This window comes from Manis pentadactyla, chromosome 1 (assembly GCF_030020395.1).
Source record: "Manis pentadactyla isolate mManPen7 chromosome 1, mManPen7.hap1, whole genome shotgun sequence".
In the NCBI taxonomy this organism is placed as follows: domain Eukaryota; kingdom Metazoa; phylum Chordata; class Mammalia; order Pholidota; family Manidae; genus Manis; species Manis pentadactyla.
The window spans coordinates 185,108,315-185,135,735 of record NC_080019.1 but is presented as its reverse complement, the minus strand read 5'-3'; the positions used below and the strand labels follow the sequence as shown (position 1 = coordinate 185,135,735).

The 27,421-nt window shown below is 42.5% G+C and overlaps 1 protein-coding gene across 2 annotated transcripts; it reads left to right on the top strand.

Annotated features, from left to right (window-relative positions):
* The first annotated feature begins 12,129 nt into the window (after nt 1-12,129).
* On the top strand, nt 12,130-23,609 carry LOC118909628 (protein Mis18-alpha-like). Of its 2 annotated transcripts, XM_036880292.2 has the most exons (5): nt 12,130-12,470; nt 15,673-15,739; nt 20,320-20,442; nt 22,635-22,731; nt 23,335-23,609. In XM_036880292.2, the coding sequence occupies exons 1-5, from the start codon at nt 12,131-12,133 to the stop codon at nt 23,413-23,415; spliced, it is 708 nt and encodes a 235-aa protein (XP_036736187.1). In that variant the 5' UTR covers nt 12,130; the 3' UTR covers nt 23,416-23,609. The 2 variants fall into 2 exon arrangements, with proteins under 2 accessions (XP_036736187.1, XP_036736188.1); XM_036880293.2 differs by lacking the exon at nt 20,320-20,442.
* Nucleotides 23,610-27,421: the final 3,812 nt, after the last annotated feature.

Genomic DNA, 27,421 nt, shown 5'->3' with positions numbered 1-27,421 from the left:
GGGGGCTCTGCTCCTCTGCAGCTGCCTCCCCATCTGTGAAATGGGGCCTCATCTCTTTGCTGTGGCCCACGGCCGGGACATGGGATTACCGTTGCTCAGGGGCAGACTTTCAGGAGTGTATGGACTGTGCTCATCAGATTTGTGTAAGTAAATCTATGGATTGAAATTTTGAGGTTGGTGGGGGTTTAGAGGAGGATTTTTACATCTTTATGTAACCTTTCCAAAACTGAGGGATTATAGAGCAATGTACCTTTTTCTTTTCTTTCTTTCCTTTTGTATTAGTCAGGATTCTTCAGAGAAATAGAGCCAACAGAAGGATATGTATATATGCATCTGGAATTCTCAGCCTCCATAATTGTGAGCTAGTTCTTATAACAAATCTCATCAGAATTATATATATGTATATATATCTCAATGTGTCAAGCTGGGGACCTGGAAAAGCCAGTGGTGCCGTTCACAGGCCTGAGAGCCAGCAAACAGATGGTAGGAGATGCCAGTCCGAGTCTGAAGGCCTGAGAACCAGGTGGGAGAAGACCGATGTGCCATTTTATGCAATCCAGGCAGAGATGGATTCAACGCTTTTACTCTAGTCGGGTCCTTAGTGGGACGGATGGTGCCCATCCACACTGGGGAGGGAGGGTCATCTGCTTTGCTCAGTCCACTGACACAGCTGCAAATCTCTTCGGGAAATACCCACACAGGCACACCCAGAAACAGTGTTTAACCCACTATCTGGGCATCCCTGATCGCGTCAAGTTGACACATAAAAGTAATGATCACACCTCCCTCCCTCCCTCCCTTCCTTGATACATTTTCCTATTTAATGTAATTTCATTCCATTGGTTTGGAATTCTTCCCTCTACCTGACAAAATACTGGTTGTTAAAATGAATTAATCAGTCTGGTAATCATCTTGGCTTTAAAATACCCATGGAAGTGCCCTGATAAAAAAACAAATTGTAAAAATATTTTCCCCTTTGACATTAGTAAGATTTAAAACTCCCATCAAGGTCAACTCTCCGAGATAATAATGACATATTTATATTAACAAATACCTCAAAGACCTTGACTCTTGGTACTGTTTGTCCTCCCACTTTAATTTATAACCTAAGCTTGAAGGTGACGTTGTTTTTCCTGGGGTGTTCTTTTCCAGGAAATGTGTACTCCTGTCAGCTGTCATTGTGACAGCACATCAAGAGGGGGGAGAAGGGGAAGGGAGAAGCCTGGCAGGGCTGGGGGTCCTGGGCTGGCCCCATGGGAGGTGGTGCATGGGGCCCTCTCAGTACTGCACCCCACCGGGTGGGAGACCCATTTTCCAGGCAGAAAGGGGGGATCCAGCCAGTGGGGCGGCCTCCCTGCTCTGCCCAGCATGCTGGGATTTGCAGACAGGGGTGTATTAGTGCCCTGGTGGTGCCATGACAAATCACCACAGACTTGGTGGCTTAAAACAACACAGATTTATTATCTTACATTCCTGGAAGTCAGGTGTTCAAAATGAGTCTCATGGGGCTGCAATCGAGGTGTTTCCAGAGCTGGTCCTCTGGGCCCTGGAGGAGAACCCCTTTCTTTCCTTTTCCAGCGTCTGGAGGCTGTTATCATTCCTTGGCTTGTGGCCCCACATCACGGCCTTCCCCCCATCCTTGGTTCTGTTGTCACATCACCTTCTGTGGCCAAATCTCTCTCCTCCTCCTTCTATAAAGGCGCTTATGATGACACTGGGCTCACCCAGAAGATCCAGGATAATCTCTCCATCTCGGAATCTATAGTTTAGTCACACTTGCAAAGTCCCTTTTGCCATATAAAGTACCATTCACAGGTTCTGGGGATTAGGATGTGCATATTTTAGGGGGGCTACCCACATAGGTCAAACAAGGTCATGTTGTGGACATACAGATCCTTAAAATAAACACAGCGCCTTTCTCTGAAGTGTCCATTCTTATGAAAGATTTTTGGTAATAGTTGTGTTTTAATTTTGAAATAAGCATAGGGATATAACAGAATAAGTGGAAAACTTGCATGACTGTTAAAAAAATAATTTTTCTCATAGACAATTTCAAACACTGGCAAATACATTAAGAGTCGCACAGTAACAGTCCCAGTAACCATCAGTTAACTGCAACGATGATGAAGTTATGGCTAATTTAGTGCCATCTATACCCATCCAGCACCCCCTCCATTCTGTGGCACAAATCCTAAATCTATTGTTTCATCTATAAGTATTGTAATATGCATCTCTGAAGGAAGATTTTTTAAAAAATTAAACAATGATAGAATTATCCCCCTTAAAAATTAATAATAATTTTTAAATTGCATAAAATACCTAGTCAATGTTCACATTTTCCTAGTTTGTATCACAATTATTTTTATTATTAATTTGCTCTAATCAGGAGAAAACAAGGTACACATGTTGTAACTGGTTGATATGACTCTGAAATCTTGTTAAATTAATAAATTTTCTCTCCCTCCTACTCTCTCTCCCCTTTTTTTAAACTTGAGATTTATTTGTTTTGGAAATGGGTTATTCCCCCATGAAGGGTTTGCCCACTGATCCCATGGCACTGTTACTCATGTTCCCCATTCCCCGTATTCCCTGGGAAGTGAAGTTACACCTAGAGATTAGTGTAGACTTAGTTCAGTTTTGGGGAAAGAATACCTCAAAAATGGGGGGGGTGTCCTCCCCTCAAGGACACATAATGTTTGGTGTCTCTTTTTTGTGTGATATTACCAGACAGTGACGATCACTGCTGAGATCCTCTGATGCATTAAGCCTGTGAAAATGGTGATCCTGGTCTCCATATTCCTTCCTCATCTATTAATTTCATCCTTCTAAACACACCACACACACACACACACACACACACACACACACACACACACACACACACACACACCACGTGAGAAAAGGAAGGAAGCAGGGAGGGAGGAAGGAGGGAGGAAGGGAGCAAGGGAGGAAGGAAGGTCTTTCTCCATCAACTGTTCCATAAACCTGAGGTATATGTAGTTCACATTGATGCAGGAGTTGCTGGGACGCAGGCAGGTAGAACTCACGGCCCTGGTAAGACATAGCCAGAGGCAACTACAACCAGGGCTTCCTAGTTAACAAGACACCACCTCCTGGAAAACCGGGCCTGGAAGATGGGAAGGTCTTCCGATCCCCATCTCGGCGCTGGCAGCGACTCCCAGCCAGCCCTGGCGGCTTCTTCCTCCAAAAATCTCCAACCCCCTCAGCCTTCTGAGTCCGCTTAGGCAGCTAAACCTCAGCGCTGATCGATTATGCCCTATGGAAACGGAGCACGGTACTTTCAGCCCACCAGGAGTGAGTCGCCCGATACAAATGGAGCACTGTACTTCCGGTCAGTCAGGATGAGTTGTGATGTCGTCGGTTCATTTGTCTATTAGGTGCACAGGGCATGGACTTCCTCCTTTGAAGAAGCTCTATAAACCCTACACACTGCAGGCCTGGCAGCATCCTCTCTTGGAGCCCCTCCTGGCCAGCAGGAGTTACTCTCTTCTTGTTCCTCATCAGAAGTTTTGCTGGTTGCTCTGTGCTCTTGTCTGCTGGCTTCATTCTACATGGCCTCCAAGACACAACCCTGGGAAGTGCCACATCTTAGCCGGTAACAATAGCAAGGTGGGAAAAATGTTTGATCTACTTGTTTGTTTCTTTTTCTTTCTTTGCTAGTTTTCAAAATAATGATTGGGTTTTCCAGTACCACCCAACAGTGAACTGTGAGAGCTTTGTTTTTTTAGAAATCATCATGAACTTCTGGAAGTAATCCTATTTTGTGTGTTCCATTCCATTCCAGCTATGATCTCTGATGATGCACAAATTTAACTCATATGTGGACAGGGAGAGCCTCTTCATGCTGGTTATAGTAGTAGTTGGCTTTGTTTTGGTTTTTACACCTTCCTTGCTTTCTAGAATTACAAGATGTTTCAGGATCATTTTATCCATTTCTTACCCCAGACCTTGGATTCCACCATTTCTCCAATGACTCCTGGTTTCTTTTAGTAGGAAATGGTGTTTAGTTACTATAATCTGGGCGCTAAAGGTGATTACTGGTCCTGTGTTGGTTGCAATGTTCAGGCTTATTTAATGTAGAGAGCTAGAAAATATTTATGTTTAAATAAAAAGTATCCTGGGTTCATACTGATACTTCCAATTCAAAACCACAAACATGCAGTTTTTACTTAACATTATTCTAGCTGTATCACTTTTCTCCAAAACTTAATATCCTATTCCCTAAGATACTAACATAATTACTAAATATAAAATATATGCAGTCTCAGAATAACATTATTGGTATCAATAAAAAGAACACAGTGATTACTAAAAACAATTTAAGATACTTTATTGGAATGAAGTTTTTCTGTTTTCTCCTTAGAGTACTGTCTACAAGATATATTTAATCGAATTTGTGTTTTAAAGTCACTTGAAATACTTCTTTTCTATGAAGTTATGTCACCCACTTAATATGTTAAATATTTCAATGTTTAGAGTGTTTAAAAATGTTATTTTATAATTAAAGTATTTATGTGATTCCAAAGTTGAGTACACAAAATAAGGTATATTTGTAGAACTCCAGCTTCTATTCTTCTTGTCTCTTCCTGTTACTTTCACCCAAGTGAGCACTTTTAAAAACTTTTTGCCTTTTCCTTCAATTTTAAAAAATGTAAGTAAATATGAATGTATACTTAAGCTTTTCTTTCTCCCCTTTTAGATGTGCGATGGGAAACTATATATTTTTTAACCTTGCTTTTTTCATTATTCATTCTGGAGGCCTCTTCATGACATGTAATGATATTACTATGTTTTTGTTTTTGTTTTTGTTTTACAGATGCATGACTCTGCCATCGCATGGCTCTTTTACAGCTTCCTCACCCTGTTCCGGTTGGTGGGTGTTTGGGTCGCTTTCAGTCTCCGCTATTGCAAATAGTACTGCAGTGCCTTGTGTACACGTTTATATCATATTTTTGCCACTGCATTTTCAGAATTGATTCATGAAAGTGAGATTTCTGTGTCAAAGGACAAATACATACGTAAGTGCATTAGTTATAGCCAAGTTCCCTTCCATGGAAGTTATAATGTCTTGTATTCCAAAGCAATGTTTGAAGCAACTTGTTTTCTTGGACAATATTGTAGACAACAGATTATGTTGTCAATCTGAATTTTATCAAACTGACAGGTGAGCTACTGTTTTTTAGTGTAGCTTAATGGTACACTTTAGTGGTACAGAATCTTTTCATACATTAAATATTTGCTTTGCTTTTCCTATGACCTCACATCTCACATTTCTCATTGCAGCACATTTTTGTATAAGAAAGGATATGTTCAAGATACATTTTCAAAGTTCCGTTATGTTTGAAAATGTCAAGTGTACATAGGTCATGATTTACATGGGTACCTAATTCCAGTCTGAAAATCATTTGCCCTCTGAATTTTGACCTTTCTAGTTTCTAAAGTTGAGTGCTGATGAAAATTATAAGGCTACTATGATACTTGCATCTTTTTTTTCTTCGTTGAAACTTTGGAGTCTTCTGGAAGGTTGGAGTTCTGATACCTCGCAATGCTAAGTCTTGGTGTGAGATTATTTTATTACTCGTGCTGGGCAGTTGGTATATCCTTTCCACCTGAACATTCATATCTTTTTTCTCTGAGGAATTGTGTTGTTTCTTTGATTATTTGTTCTTCTCTATTTTGTTTTCCTATTTGGAAGGCCTTTTAGACAGATTTTGGACCTCTTGGATTGATTATTTATGCCTCTTATCTTTTCCTACTTTTTATATTCTTAGTTATTAAATTCTATTTTTTGTGAACTTTCATAACCATTATCTTCCATTCCTTCTACTATGGATGAAACATTGCCTCAAATCTCTCTAAAGATACATAATTTGTATGTTTGATACCTAAAGTCTCTCTAGTCTTCCAGATTCAGGAGTCACAATCTTCACTTTTTGATTAGACTATGTTCAGTTTAGAGAACATCTTCATAGTTAAACAGGAGATCTATAGGTGTTTGTTGTAGGTGTTAAAAACTATTGTTCCCTAATTGAGACCTTCCTCTAGTTATATACAGAAAAATGGAAAGAACAAGGGGGAAGTATAGGAGTGGCTGTAAAGAAAATGAACAGCTGACTTAAGAATTTTATACTGGGAATATATTCTTCTATGACATGATATTGTAATTCTCCAGAGTCAGCCCCACTGAAAGACCACAGTTTGAAAACTACCAGGCACGATCAAATGTTTGGTGTTATATTTTGATGATTTGGTGGTGGCATGGCCATTGTACTTAAGGGTCCAGAGCCCTAGATTCTAGACTAGAATCTGAGTATCCCAGGACCTGATAGTAAGTGACAGAAACTCAATTCTAAGTAGCTTAAACAGCAGGGGAGTGGGTGATAGGAACAGGAGTGCCCAAGACATAGGGAGAGCAGTGGGCAGTGGGCTGCTGCTGGGGGTCTTGACCTCCACCTCACACATTGCTTCTCTCTGAGGATCTGTGTCACTCCAGGCTGCTCCACACAGCTGGGGACATTGCTGATGACAGCTCTGGGATCACGATGTAAGAAGAAAGGGTCAGCAGAGGACTCTCCCTCCAAGCTTCAGCATGAAAAGTCCCAGGGATGGACAAGGACTGGCTCATCCTCATACTCCAGATGGGACGGGAGTGGGGTCAGACCTTTAAGATGGGAAGCCCCGCACAGTCACACCATTAGTGTGGGGAAGAGTGGGAGCTGTTACAGCCCAGATGTCCACTAATACCTGCCACTAACTGGATCCATGATCCTGAACCACAGCAGATCTCAGCTTTCTGTCTGTGGAGGGAGAATGTAGATTAAGCATTGCTGTGATTTGCTCCCAGCTCAAATGTTTTGATTTTGCTGAAAATCACATGGTCTTCTTGTTTTTTTCTAACTTGAATGAGAATTAAATATCTTTGTTAAGAACCAGAAAACCATGATTCCACTTATTAAATAGAAAGGGAAACAGAACTATTTAAAGAACTTCCTTCCTCTGAGGATTTTTAAGAAGGTGAAGCATATTCCTGTAGTTATTGTCTCATGCCTGAAACACAGACAAAAATATCTAACCACACTTTCCCACAGCACACTGTTTCCCCCTAAGAAGGGCTCTGTTTGGGGCAGAAGGTCTCTGGGGGCTGAGTGCCCAGCATGGCATTCTCTTGATGCCAGCTGGTCGGGGAAGGCAGCCTTGGATGCCATTTGGCTACGAGACTTTTCTCAAGCAGTGAGGGTGAACTAAATAGCCCTCAAATGCAGCTGCAGCCAGTTCTGTAAATACTATCAGGCCAGCCACTGACTCCGGTAATGTGTAATCACACCTCATTGTCATTCTTGGGTGTAAGTGTAAGGAGCTTGTGCAGTTAATATCTAGTCCATTACTGTAATCAGTAGCCATTAATCTCTGATTTTCCACATTGGCAGTGCAATTGCCAGCACACTTAAAAAAACCATACATTCTCCCAGCAAAGCTGACAAGGTCTCATTTGTTTCTTCTCCCTTTTTTCCTTTTCCTTCTCTCCCCCAGCTGTTTTTTCTTGCTTTATCTCTCTCTTTCTACTAGTGCTAGCCATAGATGTTGCATTAGACTAGCATTTGCTTTGCTGAGAACACCAAGGCTTTTGAAGCCAGCCAGAGATGAGGGTTGAATCAGGTAGTGTGAATAACTGGTCTGTTCAGGAAGAAGGAGTGAAGGACAGAATCAAAATGGAACTTTATTTTGAATTTTGCTGCCTATTATGCCCTTAGAACTTACTTGGTGGGGACAGCCCTTCCCTTACAGCTGGAGAAGGACAAGGGCAGTCTGCGTCAGGGGATTTCTGTTGCTCCTCCAGATTCACTCATCAACCTGACTTGTATGGATCACCTCAATATGCTCTGTGCCCTCTGGATTCCAGCTGAGTTTGGGCAGTGGGGGAGCCCCAACAGGAAACTGGAGAAAGGGGGTGAGAACGAGGTCAGGGCATTTCATCTCTCACCTCCTTCCCTGCAAGGTCATCTCAGCTGACCGTGTCCCTTCACAGAAGGGTGATCCTCCCAAGGTGATTGGCTCCTGGCAATTCCTTCCTTTTGGGGTTCAACCTCTCTGGCTTCCCGGTGGGTCAAGGGAGAGGTGGTGTTAGTTCCAGTGCTGTTAACCTAGGTTCCCGTGCCTTCCCTCCAGGTTCCCTCCTACATGCTGTCTACACCTTTCTCATTTGACACTTTGCAAAGAAACCCTTCCCATGTTATTGGAATTTGAATGCACTACCTTAGGGAAGAGACAATTCTGCAGCCACTTCAGTTGCAAACAGAGAATCAATGACAGAATGATAACATCCAGTCCAAGATAGTAACCAACATGGCTATCTTCACTCCAGGATAAGAAGTGGTGCCCTCCTCCCCCAGGGATGACATGTGGGAGGGCCCATGTACGGGGAAGGGTGTGTGGTGGGCTCTGCCCTTTTCCTCACCTCCTTGCCTCCTGCTAGTTCCATTCCTAGGCTGAAACAGGGGACCAAGGGGGCAGGACAATTGTCTCGTGAATTGGTTCTATGGTAACCTGGTTTTGCACCCCCGGCCTGGAAAATCTGGGCACCCCCAGGTCCCTGGGGGTCTCCCCTTGAGCTGGCTGTTCCACTCAGCTGTGATTCCTCTGGGGTCTTTCTGCATTTGGATGCTCACTGCTCGGGAATCCTCATCCTTCCAGGTTCTCTTCTTGGGCAGAACTCATGATTCCAGTGACCTTCCCACTGGCAAGGTCCACAGCTGGTTGGCAGCCTATCTGGCTCACCTTTGTTGTGCCATCAAAACAGCTCAACAGCCTGACTCTCCTGCTTGCCGCTGTGTCCCCAGACACCTGGGAACGTGCAGGCTCTGTAAACAGTTCCTCAAAGCCTCCTCTCGGCCAGATTGAGGAAAGGGGGTAGATACTCTGGACCTTCTCTACTGGAGAGAAGTGGACCCCACAACCCAGCCTGTTGCTACAGAAACCCTTCTTATGAAGTCAACTAGGTCACCATTTTCTCCTGTCTTTAGTATTCCCAAAATGTGGGAGGAGGGAGTCAGTTCTCCAATAGCAGCTGTGAAGCCACCTCCAGGGGAGGGAGGCTGTCGGTCTCACACACATTTGGGTGTGGCCTTTTCTCCTCATCTTGGCGTCCCAGTCAAAATCTCAGATTGAATGCACTGTAACAAATGATTCCCTACGTTTTGTTTTTTTTTTTGTATCATTAATGTACAATTACATGAGCAACATTGTGGTTACTAGATTCCCCCCATTATCAAGTCCCCACCACATACCCCATTACAGTCACTGCCCATCAGCATACTAAGATGCGGTAGAATCACTACTTGTCTTCTCTGTGCTATACTGCCGTCCCCGTGCCCCCCACCTACATTATATGTGCTAACCTTAATACCCCTTTTTCCCCTTATCCCTCCCTTCCCACCCATCCTCCCCTGTCCCTTTCCCTTTGGTAACTGTTAGTCCATTCTTGGGTTCTGTGAGCCTGCTGCTGTTTTGTTCCTTCAGTTTTTGCTTTGTTCTTATACTCCACAGATGAGTGAAATCATCTGGTACTTGTCTTTCTCTGCCTGGCTTATTTCACTGAGCGTAATACCCTCTCGTTCCCTATGTTTCTAATTGCTAGTAAAAACAAGCCTGTTCAAACTAGCCTCCACAATAAAGAGACCTTGCTGGTTCACACAACTGAAAGGGTTCAGAGGCTGGGTGCTCCCACCTCTGGGATTCTCTCAGTCCCGCCTGTCTCCTTGATTTCCAGATGACCACCTGAAGCAGCCCCAGTGTATGCTGCCTGTGTCACATGCAGGGGATAAAGCAGTCATCCCTTCTCTCAAGTGCTGAGCAAGAGTCTTGAAACTTACACACTTGGGCACAACCTGGCCACGTAGGTCAAGTTGCTGTGTGAGCCAATCCCTATCGTTGGCAGAGCAGCGCTTGCTGAGTGGCTCCAGGCTGGGGAAGGAGCCATCCCTGCACCAAGGACCATGGAGAAGAGGTGAGCTCTCCTGATGGGTTCACCTCTAGGGACCCATTCCTAGAATTGGCGATGATGGTAGTGGAGGCCATCGCAGTCAGACTCAACCTTATCCAAAACTCTAGTTGTATAACCAAGAGGGAGGGTGAGAACGGCTGCCCAGGAATGCAAAGGCAAACAGTCTTTCCATAGTTCCCTCCACGGTTACTACTTCATGGAGGGGTAGGTCAACTCCAAACTTCTGACTCCAAAGCTTTTGCTTTTTGTTAGTACCAAAGGCACTAAATTGGAAGTAAAATTTATGTAAATAGTGTGTCTGGTCAAGCAAAGCGGGCACCAATGTTACTTCTGGTACCCAAAGAGTTCTGTGAGCAGAGCCAGGACCCGGGGCTACCTTTCTCCCCAGCTGTGCTGCCAGGTTGTCCTGGATGCCGCTGCTCTGTTCCCCAGCAGCCCTTCCACCCCGATTTGCGGTCCTTTAAAGGCAGAGGCTGGCTTTCTGGGGCAGCTGAGGAAGTCTGCCTTACCACCGGGGAGGGTGCTCACTCTGTGCAAGGGGCAAATGGCTGCCCCGGATCCCAAACTTTTTGCCTAAGGGTTTCAGCTCTGGGCAAGTTCACTACGGATTCAGTGAGACCCAAGAATGACAACAGGACGTTCATGGGGTAAAGGGGTTTATACCCAGTTTTATACTAGTGGTGGCAGGTCAAGAGCTAGAATCCCCTCTCCTTCTCAGGGCAAGTCTGCCTGCGGCAAGGTGGTCTCTGCCTCCGGGCCTCTCTGCCACCTTGTAGCCTTCACCTCCGCTCCTGGCTCTCCCTCACTCTCTGTCCCAGGCTCTGCCCTTTGCTCCCGGCTCTCTGCCACGCTTTCAGCACACTGAAGCTGGCCACACCGCTTCTCCAGGTTTTAACTTGCAGAGCTAGCCTGAGTGATCTGGAGCCCTTTCCAGGGTCTCATTCCGGCAAAACGAATGCGTGATGAGATGGCTCCCCAACAATCCCTGTGTTCTCCATGTGGGGACAAACACTGCCTGCTTCTAATCCTTTGCCCCAGAATAACCATGTGTCCACATGGCCCCTTCCTTTGGGCGGTACGGTTGGAACAGGGTATGTGAATGGTCCGCGGCTGTCCCAATTCACTCCCACCTTTTCTATTGAAACACTGGGAGGCAGGCAGCTCTGAGCAAGGTTTTGTTCCTTGGGGTGCTGGTGGCAGGAGGATGATCCCTCCTAGCATAGCCAGTCTGTCTCCTCACCCTGGCGCACACGTAGTGTTTGTCCTCTCACCCTATATAAGCATTTCCTTCCTTGCCCTCGATAGCGGTGTGCAACCTCCGCCAGCCGGCCCTCCCGGAGTCAATCAGTCCCAATTAACTATCATGTCTTAAATGACCTCTCTGGGTCGCTCCTTCTGTCTTGCGAGCTCTTTCCCCTCAAATCCCCTGGGCATGCGATTTGACTTCGGATCACACACTCCAGCTTGAGGCAATTGGGCAACTGACAGCAGTGGTCATCAGAAGCGGAGCTGGCAACACTGTCTCGCATCAAGGGCTTGTTAGAAAGGCGAATCCTTGTGCTCACCCGACCCACTGAACCAGATCCGTGAAGATAAGGCCCAGCAATCTGTGTTTTAACTAGCTTCTTAAATGACTCAGGGACGCTTAAGTTTGATGGGCTGTAGTATCTCAGGGGGGTCGAGGCCATATAGGAAGGAGGATCGTGCCCCAACTCCTCTATCTCTGGGTGGTAGGCGGGGCGGAGTGTTCTCTTTCGTAACCACTGTGAAAGTCTCGGTGGTGGATTGGTAATTTAGTCTGAAGCCCGTAACTTTCTTAAAGACGCAGACCCTCCTATGGAAGAGGTTCTACAGCACACTGACTGTCGGACCTCCTGCTGCTTCAATTTCCAAAGAGTGAAAAATACCAAGCAAGCGCAATGACCACCCGGTATGGCTCCGCTGACCGGGAAAGCATGCGCACTAGCAGGCTGCCCACCTTGCCAGTTCCTAAGGCTCCGCCTCCTCAGACCTCGGCTCGGGTCCCCTCTCCCCGACCTCGGCTCCGGTCTGCGCAGGCGCAGGAACGTTTTTCCCGTGGTGCTTCGTGGCCCGGGCCATTTGTAAGTAATGGCGAGTTCTTGGTCTCCAGGTTGTTGCGAAGGCTGTTCCTCTACTATCTGTGCGTGTGGCGACAAGGGCAAGCGGAGCGACTCCTCGCTCTTGGACAAGCGGGTCTCCGAAGACTCGAGTCGCCACCAGCTGCTGCAGAAGTGGGCGAGCACGTGGAGCTCCGTGGGCGGGGACGGGTCGGTGGCCTGCCCGGAAAAGATGCGGCGCGAGGAGGCTGCTGAGCCGGCTGAGGAGGACAGGCCGCTGGTGTTTCTGTGCTCCGGCTGCCGGCGGCCCCTGGGCGACTCGTTGAGCTGGGTGACGAGCCAGGAGGACACCAACTGCATCTTGCTGCGCTGTCAGTTGCGGGTCTTGGGGGTTTGGGGCCACCTTCTCCCCTGGTGTGACGCACCTGGGCGGCCCGCGGGCTGATGGGGAACGGGATGCTTGGGGGCTTCCTAGGGTCTTTAAAAGCAAAAAAATCCGAGAGGAACTTCTGGAGTTCCCCACTCCAGAAGAGCAGCGGTTGAATCAGCATCGTTGTGAGTACTACTCAGTAAAAAATTACCAACTAAATTGTAAGCATTTGGGGTGTGGCCACTCCCTATAGAAATTAGCGGGTTGTTAGTTGGTAAATAATACTGTTAACAGTTTATTTAGGAAGTTAAGCTTTTCAGCCACTTGCTTCCTGCGGAGGGATGCCCGGATTGATTCCTCCAACCTTATTAGTTGTATCAGCGGCTGCCTTAACAGTCTGAAGTGTTACAACCATAGCTGGCAGAATACGATGCTGTCCAAAAAATTTCAAAAGGAAGGAAACTTGCAGTAAAGCACTAACAACCCTATCAAATGGCAAGAGAAGGCCGGAGTTCTAGCTTTTAATCATGGCTCTACCGGTAACCCATGTTTCCCCACTGTTCCTCATATCGTTGCACTCAACAGTATTTATTCAGGACAGTGGTTCCCTTGTCTTTTTTCTGAACTGGTGTAAAAATAGCTATTCTTTTTTGGACTTGAGGTTTTCAAGATGAAGTTTATGATCTGTTTGAATTCTGTGAATATTTTGATCTCAGAAACTCACCATGGATTTATTGATGTATGTGGAATGTTTTCCTTCTTGGGACATAATATTGGGAAGAAAGGAGGACACCAGTGTCCACTAGTTACCTGGAACTTTTTGGGACCTGCTGTTTTCCCAAAAATGCATTAGTTCATTAATAACAATTGCTGAGTCTCTTTCACTTTTTAAACAGAAGCCTAAGAACATACACTTCCCATAGTAATTCGCTGGGATTAACACTTTGCACCTATTGAAGTGCAGAAGGGTGTAAAAGTAAAAAGGACTTACCCACCTGACCCTGACACTGTCATAGCCGCAGAATTAAATGGTTTATTCTCACACTTCAGATATGCCCCATGTATATATGTGCACATTTAAACATGTACATTTTTAGAACATACCTGAGATTATATTATTTATACTGTTAAGCATCCTTTTTATTCCACATACATATTCTGAATATTTTTCCAAATTGTTGTATAGATATACTTTACATCTTTAGCATCTTTACACTGCTTGGTGTACCCTTGCTGAGAGGCAATATAGCCTGGTGGTGGAAGCCCTGGACTGCTTGTGTTTGAATCCTGGTCTGCCACTTAATATCTGTGTATCCTTCGGTGAGCTTTGTAGTTTCTTTGTGACTTAGTTTTCTTCTCCGTAAAATGGGAAAGATAGGTATATAGGTAGTTAGAGGGATTAAGTGAGTTCATATGCATCATGTGCTCAGAATGTGTAGCAAATGCCGCTAGAGCAGTTTCTGTCATGGAGATGCTGTTAATTTCCCCAGTCTGTCCCTATTGAAAGAGGTCTAGGCCATTTACAGTATTGCCACCATTAGAACAGCATGTATTTGGGTTGAGATTTTTGATACAGTAGGAGAAGCTCTTTTTTTAAAAAAGCTGAGTTTCTCTTGTTTACAGCTTTTGAATAAATGTTTGATGTTAAATCTTTCATTTTACTCACACTTTTTGTTTTTACAGCATCTTGTCTGTCTTTTGCCACATGAGCTCTTTTCTTTGTTTATATATAAAAGTACTATTCTGTTTAGTTTTTCTATACCAGTTCTTAAATTTTAAAAATGATCAGTTTTAGATAATTCAGTTTACCACCTTCCTCACCCCACGAAAGATAAATAAACTTTTTGATTGACTTCCACTCCCTCCTGATCAAATTTGAGTTACTTTAATTATTTTTACTTTGTCAAGGTTTATAACATTTACGTTTTGTAGCCATAGCATGGTCATTGAGACTTAATGTAATGTTTATATGAGCTCACTTCCCAAACTGGATGTCTATTAATATAAGAAAGTATGTTAATAGCTTTCTCATTTCTGAGATGCTTATCTGATTTATCATCATCAGTGGTCCCTTCCATCCCCAAGAAAACGACAAGTTTGAGCGCTGGAAAATGTCTTTCTGTTGTGTCTATACATGGGAGGCAGCTTGATTGCATTGTGGGTCTGGGGTCGTGGTCTTTGCTTTTTCCAGGCACAGGGAGCAGCTAGTGCAAGGGCTTTGAGGATAGTGTGGCTGAAGAATAGAATAAAGAAGAGGATTAATAAAAGGGAGGAAGGAAGGGGCCAGAAAATTGAGGGCCTTGTAGGCTGTTCTATGGAATCAGAATCTATTCTAGTGAGTGAGGTGTTTAAGCAGAGCCGTGCTGTGACCCAGATTTTTCTTTGGGAAAAGCATTGAAGGGAAGAATAAACCTGGAAGCACAGGCCAGTCGGGAGCTAGTGCTGTAGTCCAGGCAAGAGGAGGTGGTGGTGTTTTGGGGGCTGGAGTGAGACTTGTGAGGTAGAATTGACAGGACTTGCCAGTGAAGTGGATATGGGGGAGCAGCATGAGGAGACAAAGAATCAAGGATGACACCCCAGTTCCTGATTTGAGCGACTGGTAGTTGTAGGTGGGATTTACCGAGTGAAGGTGGACTGTGGAAGGAGATGAAGTCGCGTCTGTTTTAGCCACTTTAGGTCTGATGTCGTCCTCCATCTCCCTCCACCCTCATCCCCTCCTGCAGTGAGCTCTGGACCTGGATCCTCCCGGAACGTTTCCTGCTGCTTCTGGGGTCCAGCTGTTACCCTCTCCAAGCCATGATCTAAATAAAAGATTTCTGGCTGGACTCCTGAGAGCTCTGCATTTGAGATCTGGAGATGGATGCGTTGGCTTTTAGCATGTTGCTTGGTTTTAATCCCAAATTTACGGAACCTGACAGGTTTCTTGGTAGTCTGTGATTGGAGGTTCTAATTGCTCCAAGTTTTCCTATTGATTGAATTTTCCCTCTAATTGTACTCACTTTGTTTTCAGAGAAGAGAAGGAAATTACTCTTATTCTGCCCTCTTTTTCCAGAAGACTCCTGAACATTTAGTTTTGAACCACCCTATATGTGTGACTTTGGGCCCTCTGAGTTCTAAACTAAAAGTTGAATTAGAAGTTTACTAAATGTCTGCATGTGTATTATAACAAACCATACTAATAAATTATTTTTACTTCTTTCTAGGTGTTTCCTGTAATGTTTCTGTGAATAAGGAACAAATATTATCCAAACGTAAGAATGAACATGGTTGGTGAGTAAGGCTAGATCTATGTGAATATGTATGGTAGAGAAAATGTTTATTTTTCAAATAAAAATCTTTAAAAAGACCATTACTGGTAGGATTACTTGGGATAGAACCTTATTCCTGATATCAGTATAAAATCAGTCATTTTAAGGTACTAATTTTTCAGTGATGGTGGTCTCTTTTAGATATTGGAAGATGGAATAATTTGTAAATTTCTAAAACCACATTCTTGTCTCTCCCTCTTTGGGTCTTTGGGCTTGGTGCTGAGAAATTGAAAAGAAAAATAGAGAAAGAAAATATTTGTATCATAAAATCTCAGAGCCAAAGTGTGCCTTAGACAGTGCCACCTACCTACCGTTTTCCTGTCGTGGTGCCCATGTACACACAGGTACACATACATGTGGCCTATTGCAGTAAATAGACAAGATTGCCTGTGGCCCGAAGCGACCAGCATGGGGCTCCAGCAATATCAGGCCCTGTGCTGTCACTCTGAGGGTTGAAGGGATCAATATCTGGGCATACCTGCCACCCAGCTGCCTCAAGTGGCCTCCGCAGCAAGCTGAATGGGCAGCTCTGTCTTTCCATTCAAAAAGTGCCTCACTGATATATGTGAATTACCTTTAGGTGGTACATGTACAGGTAAACGGAAATTAATAATGGTATTTTTTAGTGTGTATTTAGAAACACTGGGTTTTAATTATTAATAATGGTAGAGTGTCCTTTTCACATAAAGTATATTCCAATTAAAAAATTGCTCTAAGAGGATTAAACTCACAATAGCACAGGTAATATGTGGATGTGACAAAATTGTGCTGGTGGCAAGCAGGTGATTAAAATTGGGAAAATCTAGTCTTAGATCATTTCTCATTTTGTAGATAAAGAAAGTGAGGCCTGGGGAGGTGAGAACGTTGCTAAGGCCACGGGACTCATTAGTAATAAGAACTAGGATGTTGCTTGTATCTCTCACTTCTTGCAAATCGTTCTTCTCTGCCTCCCAATTCTAGTCTTTTGATGTCACCATCACTACTTTTGCCCTGTCCATGTACCAGCTGTGCCATCATGTACTTAATATTTTTTATTAAATTGACTCAGGATTTTTATTGAAATTTACTTGAAAAGTAATCTTTGTATTATTGCCAGAAATATGTCACTTGTCATAACTAGAAGGTAACTGAAGATAATCACAGTGAAAGCAAATGTTATTAGAGTCTAGCTGAGATGCTGTTGCCTGGCTGGCTGAGCCTGGGGTCTGTTCTATTACTGTTAAAAGATTTGCAACTGTGAGATTCATGTTAAACACTTTCCAGCACCAAACTGAGACTTTCTTCTTTTTACCATCAGGATTAAAAAGGGAATTGACTCTCATCCATGAGCCAATGTTATTTATTTAGCACTTTATTTTGTATCACCTGAACCCATGGCTTAGACCACTTACATTGTCTTGAATTTCACTGGGGTCCCATGTTCCGCAGCTTTGGAAATACCGCAGTGCTTTCGGATGCTCGTGGGCTTTTTGGTGGGTCCATCCTACTGCAGGGCTGCCCGTGCCCTTTGGCAGCTGGTCAGCGAGCACTCGTGGGCTTTAGTGATAATGCTGCTCAAGCAGCTGTTTGCTCTATTCATCCGTCATTTGTTAAGGTTCTTGCAAGCTCCCTCGTTCCTTGACTGACATCACCTCAGGGCTCTGGCCCTGCTTTCTCAATTCTGCTGTTCAGTGGTAAGGATGGATTCTGGCCAATTTCTTGCCAACTGTGAAGGCAGAAAGACATTGCAGTAAGAGTGGGAACATCTCTGCATTGCTCCTCAGGATTACTCTGGAAGTGTGGATAGGTTTGTGTGTGCTCTTCAGTGGTGTTGGTGTGATTTCGATAATTCAGGATAAAACAGTCTTCTCCATTGATCAGTGTATTTTGTATTTTATTTACTTATTGGAATATAGTTGATATACAGTATTACATTGGTTTCAGTTGTACAACATAGTGACTCGATAACTATATCCATTACTAAATGTTTGCCACAGTAGGTGTAGTTAACCCCTGTTACTATTCCAAGATAATATCGTATTTTTGGTTATATTCTCCATGCTGTATTTCTATTCCTCTCACTAATTTATTTTATAATTTAAAGTTTGTATCTCTTTATTCCCTTCACCTATTTCATCCAACCCCCCCCACGCCCCCATGGTAACCACCAGTCTGTCAGTATTTATGGGTCTATTTCTTTTTGTTGTTGTTTGTTTTTATTTTTTATATTCCATATATAAGTGAAATCATACAATATTTGTATTTCTCTGGCTGACTTATTTTGTTTAGCATGATAGCCTCTAGGACCATCATGTTGTCACAAATGGCTGATATTCCATTGTGTACATGGACCACATCTTCTTCATCTGTTCACTTATTGATGGGCACTTGGGTTGCTTCCTTATCTTGGCTATTGTAAATAGTGCGGCAATAAATGTAGGTGTGCATATGCCTTTTTGAACTAGTAAATTTGTTTCTTTGGGTAAATTCCCAGTAGTGGAATTGCTGGGTCACATGGTATTTCTGTTTTTAGTGTTGAGGAATCTCCACAGCAGCTGCACCAATTTATATTCCCACCAACAGTGTAGGAGTGTTCCCTTTTCTCCACATCCTCGCCAACACTTGTTATTTCTTGTCTTTTGGGTAGTGGCCATTCTAACTGGTGAGAGGTGATACCTCATTGTGTTTTTGGTTAGCATTTCCCTGTTGATTAGTAATGAGGAGCATCTTTTCATGTGCCCATTGGCCATCTGTGTGTCTTCTTTGGAAAAATGTTCAGGTCCTCTGCCCATGTTTTAATGGGATTATTTGTTTTCTTGGTGTTTGTATTTTGTATTTTAGGTTTATCTAAGGATCCTTCTTGGCTGATGACTCCCACATTAGATGTTAGTTCACAGTATTGGTTATTGTGTTTGGTTATGAGGTTTGATGTGTGGTATGGAGATTTTCCTGTTCACTATGGGTAGTGTGTATAGGATTCCCTCTGGGGTTACTAGGATGCTTTTATATTTCTTACGTAAAGAATACAGAAGCTTATGAAAGCCACTGGAGGCTAATACATGGTCGGTTGCATATTATCCAGCTAACATATCACTGGCAAGAACTTGCCGTTGATCAGGCAGTGATCCATTTTGCTCTTTGTTTCATATGTTGCTGCAGTAGCTAAAAATGTTGCACAGTATCTCTGGGTAAACAGTAATGTCATCTGTATGTGTTGCTTGAGCCTTGGTTGATTCCAGTTTGCTTGATAGCAGGAACAGCTATTTAGTTACTACAGTGGCTCATATACCAATAGAAATGACAATTCTTTTGAAATAATAGGTGTCTTGTGTGGCACATATTACATTATTGTGATCATTACTAGATTTAAATCCTCAGTCATCACCAATTTGCTATGTGTTGGAGCTGGAATTTTAGTATAGATATTTATAGAACAGTAAATTTGGTTGGGTTGGTTTGACAAAGCATTTGGAGACACTGGATTCTAAGACTAAAGAAGACGTGAATTGGCACAGGTGGGGAGGGTACTTTCAAATATGCAGAGCACGAGCTAAGATGTAACTGGAATGAAAGAACAATTTGGTTGAAAAATTGGATCACTAAGTAAAATATCTGTGAATTGCTTATGTGGAACATATCTGTGGTTGATAGAAGAGTGTTAATACCAAAGCATAATTTTAAAAAAAGGCAACTCTAACAAATACACACCGAGCAGGTGTCAAATATTTATTTAACTCATTAATGAGGGAGGCAGAACATGGCCAAGCTGGTCAGAGAAGGATACTCTCTGTGGGACAAACCTAGTTAGTGTCCTGCAGGACACTAAAGCCTCAACCTTTGGGATTATCTTTTCTACTAGCAGAAAATATTTGCATCTAAAATTATTTGTGACTTTTTACAATCTTTTTTTTATAAGTCATCATCTAACTTTAGAAAATCTGGCCCTGATCAATAGTAGTAAACAAACAGTGTTTCCTTCTATTAGAGCGAACACAGGTTGGTACTGTTTTTGTAATACGTTTTTATTGCAGTACAGACAACATCTGTTCCATTATGTATTGTCTGTGGGTGCTCCTGTGCTACAGTGGTAGAGGTGCATCATTGTGGCATATACCGTATCACCTTTAAACCTAAGATACTTGTTCTCTGGATCATTATAGAAAAATTTGCCACCCCCTACCCAGGGTGTTAGTGATTCCTAGTGGGCTTGTTGGACACTAGGACCTTTTTGTCTTACTTCCAAGTTTTAGATAATTTTTTGTAATACCAGATTGAGGATTTATATTTAGAAAACACCCCTTTGATATCCTTTCTTGTCATTTTTGTGTATGTCCCTTGTCCCTAGGTGCCTAAGGTGGTGTGGCCTTGGAGGAGACTCTCTACATTCCCAATATAAACATTTTGCTATCATTTTTTCCCCCTTCATTATGCATCTGGCTTCGTAAGGTCACAGAATTGTATTGTAGCAACTTAAATGTTGAGTGTCTATGGGTGTCGGCAGCGGGACTTTGTCAGCACAGCCTGCTGCTCTGTTTGCTCAGCAATGGCGGTTCTTTACTGCAGCGTTCTGGAGGCTCTGTACTGCACCGGGTGCTCCCTAAGTCTCGGCTACGTGTACAGATGCACCCCCACGCACCTAGACTACAAGAGGGACCTGTTCTGCCTGAGTGTTGAAGCCATTGAAAGGCAAGTTTGATATAAGTGCTTACCTCGTAACTGATTTCTCAGAAAGTTTTTTATGGAGAATCTGGTGTGAAAACATCAGAACTAGATTAATACTATTTGGTTAAAATATATTTTCACGTAATAATTTCTGACAGTGAAGCCAGAATGTTTTTGTTTTGACCTGATTTATTTGCTATTGGGAAAGGCACACATTCTAAATTTCAAGGAGCAAACACCATGAGAATATTTTTCATAGATAAATATGCTCAGTTGATCTTAAAATTGAATTTATTTTAATGGTATTTTCTTTAAGCAGTTGTGTCAGTCAGTATGTATTGTCCATTTTATTCCTTCCCATCTCCTATAGTTTTTAGCCACTTAGACTACCATGAAAAAATAGGGATTTCAAAACTGGTTAGGAAAGAAGTCCCTTTGGTGTTCAGGAGAAGTAGAAATATGAAGTCTAACTTTTTCCTTGAGTGCAGTACAGAATCATCTGCTTTTTAAGGAGAGATGCAAGGAAGTGCCTTCACTCTCCAAGATTTCTAAAAGGTAAATATTAGGAAACAAGGTGAGTTAGGAGCTGATGACAGATGTTAGTTACAGAATTTCAAGTATCTTAGCAGCCTCCAGTTCATTAGCCTTTTTTAATAGGAAACACAAAATTAAGTAAATGACTTGACCCCAGTGTATTTTCATTCTCCTGGAAAAGATAAAACCTTCGACACTTTAAAGTGCCTAAGAAACCCTATAAAGAAGAACAATTTGAGAAGTGCTACACTTTCATTACTTGAGGTATTTTGTCATTCCTGTGGAATTGCTTAGATTTTTCTCTTTAGAAAATTTAAAATAATACTTTTTCTTATCATTATGACTTCTCATCTGATTATTCTTTGGTAACTGCAGTTTGCCACCTTCTTTGAAACTAGACAGGTTTACATCAAAATGTTGAACTCTGCCTTTCCCAGCTTTTACGTGATAGTGTACAGCAAGTGCTGCTCATTGTAAAGCATGTAGGTCTGTGTGGAGAGATACCAGGTCTCTTTTGGTTTTTAACATATGGGTAGGGGACTCAGGCCCAAGCGGGGCTCCCTTAATGTCCGTGAGAGTTTTACCAGACCTGTGAAAACCCAGTGAGGGAGCGAGCAAGTGCCGAAGACGTGAGCTCTCAATCCCGGGGGTTGCACGGCACTCATAAGTGATCCACATCTGCCTAAAGAAGTGTGCAGCAGATTTTTGCCCTGGGAGCCCTTAGTATTGAAGGTATTTTTAAATTTAGGGTAGAAGTTACTCTTTGAGCAGAATTTTTATGCCAAAGAACCCGGCTGGTTGTAGAAGTGGTTCCTTTGTACTGTTTATTTACAATTTTATAAATTACTCAATGCCATTTAATTTTTTTACCTCACCTCATTTTTCTTTCTTAAAAAAGAATGTTAACCCTCTGCAGTTTTGCCTGCCTTGCCCTTTTTTTAGAAATATAATCAATAGAACTTCCCAGAGAAGACTATTCTTATTTGACAAAAGAAGTGACACACTGAAGTCGCTGCAGGTGATAAAAGACTTCTAAAGTAATGCAAATGAATCAAGTTTCCTTTTGAGAAATACTCGCACCTTCTTCCTGACTATTCAGATTTATGTGGTTTATTTAACAAAGGCCAGGGCTAGGGCTGTTTTCTTCCAGTTGCCTGGCCAGTTTTTCTGCTATTCAGTTTTCTAAACCACAGCATCTCCTAAATCCAGAGGCAAGCAAAATACAACTGGGAATAACTCTTGAACTTGCCCAAACCTGGGTGATCAAGAGTTGGCTCCAGAAAGTATTTACTAAAAGCTAAATTTGAAGGTACCCATGTTCCCCAAAGTCATATAAGGAGGAAAAAGCCTGTGGCTTCTTCAGGAACTTTTAAACTTTAAAATAGAATTTTGAATTGTGAACATTAATGTTTCACCACTCAGCTTCCTAGAGAGCAAGTTTGTTCATCACGAAATAGTTACAGTATCGGGAATACGTAGGAATACCTGGATGAGGCCTTGAAGAGGAAAAATGATTTTATATCATACAGCTTCCTATGTAGGTTACTGTTAAGAAAAATAGTTATTTTGTGTTTACTTGGTACTAATACCTAGTGTAATCTAGAGTTTTACTATATTAACTAACATGAATTTAACATTTGTGCCCTTTTCGTGTATTAACCCTGTCCTCTACTTTCCTTCAGTTACAGTTTAGGGTCCTCTGGAAAGCAGATTGTGTCAGAAGATAAAGAGCTTTTTAATCTGGAAAGCAGAGCTGAAATAGAAAAATCTCTAGAGCAGGTAATTTTGTTCTGCACTTTTAGTATCTTTGTATGAACCATTTTGTTTCTGAACAAGAGTCTTCTGCAAGGAATCCTCACAATGCCTCTGTGTAGATCTTAGCACTTCCACAAATAAAACAAGAGAGTGCCTGTTTTACATCAGTTTTTAGTAAAGTTGAGTTTTTGGGAATCAAACTAAAACTTAAGCTAAAGCTTTTTCAGAAAAATAAGACATTGCATGCCAAAATCAAAACAGTATTTATTCTAAAACTATTAAACTAGAAATATGTCTTTGAATCAAATCCATGTTTCATTTAACTTAGTTCTCATGGTATAAACAGCCTTATTTTTGAATGTTAACATCTTATCATGGCCACACAAGTAAGCTGGTGATGAATGTATAAAAGAGCTATAGATTAGAGGTTGAAAGCTACTGTTAATAGGATTGTGTTTTATTTAAATAAGTCTTAGTTTATGCCTCTAAATAATTTCATTAAATAAATACTGAATATCTGTGTGTAATATTTAATATATTCAGAAATTTTTTAATGGGGTGTATCATACTTAACTATGTATAATTTTAATCATATTTATATTTTAAAATATTTCTCCAATTCAATAGATGGAAGATGTTTTGAAAGCATTACAAACAAAGCTGTGGAAAATTGAATCAAAGTTGTCCTTTACTGGTTGTCAAAGCTGAAATCTGCTCCATGTCCCCTGTTGGCCCCCAACCCCCAGGGGACAGCTCTGCCACACACACCAGCTCCTGTTACCACTTCCCGTCACTCAGCAGGAAGGATGGAGTTCTGCATGGCTGCATACGTGCTTTCTCTGGAGAGGATGGTAGACCTGCTTTTCTGGGTATTCATAGTAAAGAGATGATTTTTCACCAAACTCAAATTCCAAAGCCATTTTTGTGATACTTGTTGAAATTGGAATTTTGGGGTTTTCGTTTTGATAAGAAATGATTTTCTGGACTGTTTTCTCCTCTGTATCAAATTCATTATTCTTCATTTCCTGTTTTTTAACTTTTTTTCCCCTTTAATACTTTGAGTGATATTTAATATTGAATAGTAAGAAAATGTTAGAGGTTATCCACCCACTGTATAGTGGAATCTCTGAAAACTAAAGCATTAAGCTCTTGGGTGAAACTGGTAGTTGAATTACTTGTCAGAAGCATTTCAAAACTTGCAAAGAGCAGAATAGCATATATTATAGTACTAGAATTCTATTTGATCCTGTTTATTTACTACTTTATGCTCAAAAAATCTGGGATAATATTTGCTGAAGAGGGTAGCCATCATTTCAGGATGGGACTCGGGGGGAATTTTCAGTTTTCAAGTTTTCTATGTGAGAATATAGTAGGCATTGTTATCTTTAAAATCAGAAAAAGAATAAAGATTAAAACAAAGTGCTTTAAGATTGATGTTTACAAAACTGAATTGTGGTATTTGACTGAGCTCAGAAATCCTGGTGCCATGACTTCCACACATTTACTGGGAATGGCGCAGTGGTAGGCCTGCTTAGTAACATAAAGGTAACCCCAAATTTCCCAGGCCCCTTGCTGTTTTGTGGTGAAGATGAGGCCACATAATGTTGGTATTAACTACGTGTGAGTAACTCAACTCAGTTTCTGCTCAGAGTTCCCTAATCATTTCTGAGAATACTTAAAGGTATAACTAAAGGTTCAAAGTCAAACTAACTGGATTATGTACAATTACTGAGTTCTTTTTGGTAGATTGTCAACAGTGCCTGGTTATTAGAGGTTACTGAGCCCTCTAGGTCTCCTTTCTCACAAACTGGAAACCAGGTAGAATGTGGCTCAGGGGAGGCACGTGTCAGTGCCCACCCGCAGCAAGACGGACGCCCTGTCACAGGAAGCTTGGTGAAGTCCCCAGTGTCTGTCCTCTTAGGTGTTTTGATGGCCCCTTGCATGAAAGCTCATTCAGGACAGTTGGGGGAGTATTTTAACAGGAAAATGCAGCTGACTTTTGGTTGTGTGGGCAACAGGATCCTCCAGCGATCATTTTTAGGGCTGCTACAAAGAGGGAGGGAGTTTGGCTCCCTAAATGCTCTACCCTGTTCATACCGGAACAGGATTTCTAGCCAATCCACACATCTTGGAAACTATTCATTTTACCAACGAAGTGCTGACTCAGCCTCTGTTGTGGATCAAGAGGGAAGCCCAGCCCGGTGCCTCAGTGGCTTCCTGGGGTGGGGCCTTTGATTGGCCTTTGCAGTGCCAACTCACCGTCCTGGAGCTGTATTTCCGGTCGGGAGCCTTCAGACGAAGTTAGCTGCCCACTCCTGGGGCGCGTGTGGAAAGCTCACACACATTGGTGTCCCATGGTCTTCCCTGAAGCATCTAAAAGTAAATCCCAGGACATAACATGTTTCATAAGGTAAAGTCCTCGTCTTTAGCCTCTGCCTGTTGTCACAGTGTTGTCACCTGAGGGTCCCAAACTGCCACCCTGAGGGGTCCAGGTGGGACTGCATTGTCCTCCCTGTGCACTGCACTGTGACCCTTGCAGAAGGAGAGGGGCCTTTTCCCTCACTTAGGTTCCCCCTCTGCTCGGGCCGCCTATTCCCCTGAAGCCTGGTAGCCTGGCTTCCCTGACTGCATGAGGTCTCATCAGAGAGCTCTTTCATCTTGCACTGTAGACGCACATACTAAATCCTGTAAGACTTGAGGCAGTGAGTTCTTATTCCTCATACCTGGAAAACACAATGTGCTGTTGTTCCTGGTTACCAAGCCCTGAAAAAACATTTCCTGTGGGCAGAAATGAGGGTCCTGAGGAAAGAAACAGACATCCAGCCCAGATCATACAGGACCCAACAAAAAGGCTTCAGACAGGATCTACCCAGAAAGTGTTCCTCTGGCCATCCCATAAGGACTAGTCCCCAGTTCTTCAGGAAGCCGCTATGGACACGTACCAGAGCTGGTTATGTGGCCTCTAAAGATTCTTGTAAATATGACTGTGTAGAACATTGTATACAATTTTCATTGCTGGGTGTGGGTTCTGTCCTCGGCAAATTCCCTGTCATGTTCATAAATTACCAAGCTAAGAGCCTGCTGTGGGCACTGTTCCGTGTAGCTCAATGCTTGACTGGGGTGCACCCCTCTGGATGATTCTGGTCCAGCTTGGAGCATTTAAAATGGGCAAAACCAGCCGAGTGCCTCCTTGAGAATTGGGTCTAGATGTTCAGTAGGAGCTTCTTGAACAAAGGAGCCAGGAGTGAAGCCTCCTCAGCTTGTTTTTGAGGGAAGATCTCAGATATACCAGAAATCCTGGGTCAGGATCCCAGTTTAACTGCTTTTTTAGCCAAGTGACCCCGCACAAATTATAATCGTTTTGAAACTCTGTTTTGTCATGTATAAAACGAGGGTATAATGCCTTACAGATAATCAAATTAATGCTTATACAGCAGTTTAAAAACTACATTAAAGTATCACAAACATAACTGACAGCCTGGTTTGAACACAGTTGTTGTGATTCAATCTTCTAGACAGTCTACTCTTAAGATGCAATTGTTGTAAAAATACCTTAAAATGCAGGACTTTCCCCACACAAAGCTGGGTTCCAAGCATATTACTGTACCTTTTGAATCTTCCTCTATGCCATTTGATTTAAAATTTGAGAAAGAAAAAATTTGTTTTTAACACCCAGAAGACCAAGTCCTAACATCTTTTCATGTAAATATAAAATGAAACTATATTATCTTAAGACTTAAATGATTACAGACACATTCTTCACCTGGAGAAAAAGTTAAATACCTGAAGCAAATGACTTAAATTGTATATAAATAGTCAGTGTTGTAGACATCTTTTTTATTCTTCTTAAATGAGATAAATACCTGGACAGTTTGTGAGAAACACACTCACTGGTCCAAACTCAATAAGTGGACACGGAGACAAAGAACAGTGGAGTGAGGCTTTAATGACGATCTTGCAAGATCAGGTGTCTGGTGAGCACGCACACCTGGGGCAGTTGGGGCAAATAATTTATTCCCCAGCACGTGAGTCCCTCCCCTGGTTCCTCATTGGCTGAGTACTGCAGGGTTCACATTCTTTCCCAGACGTCGCCTAAGCAAGTTATATCCATATTAGGCTTTCCCTTACATTTGTCTTAATTTTATTGATAAGTTTAAAACTACTTTCTCTTCTCAAACAGGTATAGCCAGGCCCTTATCAATTTCCCCTCACCCCCACTCTCAGCCTGAGCAGCTTCCTGGCGTATTTTCCACCACGTGGCCCTTTGTTAATACCTTACTGTTAAAATGTTTAAACCTCCTGGTGGGAATAAATCACATTTAGGTTTTATGCTATACAAGTTGGATATCTGTAAACAAGCTGAGAAAGATCATTAGCAAATACTTTTGAGCTGAGCGAAGCACATTTATTCTTTGAACTGACCCAGACATGGTTTGGGTGCTGATCATTTATTTTGGTTATGAGAGCTGAGCTCCCTGTATCTGTAGGGTGTTGTGCTAACTCGGCAGCCGATCCTGGTGGTCCAAGTGTAGTCAAGGCCAGTCTCTGTAATTGTAGTCCCCAGAGTGTTTGTGCTTGTCTAAATTCTGGTGATAATAAACTAGAAGACAGTGTGAAGTGAGGTGTCTGGAGTCCTGAGATTGGCCCAAATGTGATTCATACAGAACTGGCCTCATTTCATTCAAGTCAGCCCCTATTGACTGACCTCTGCTAG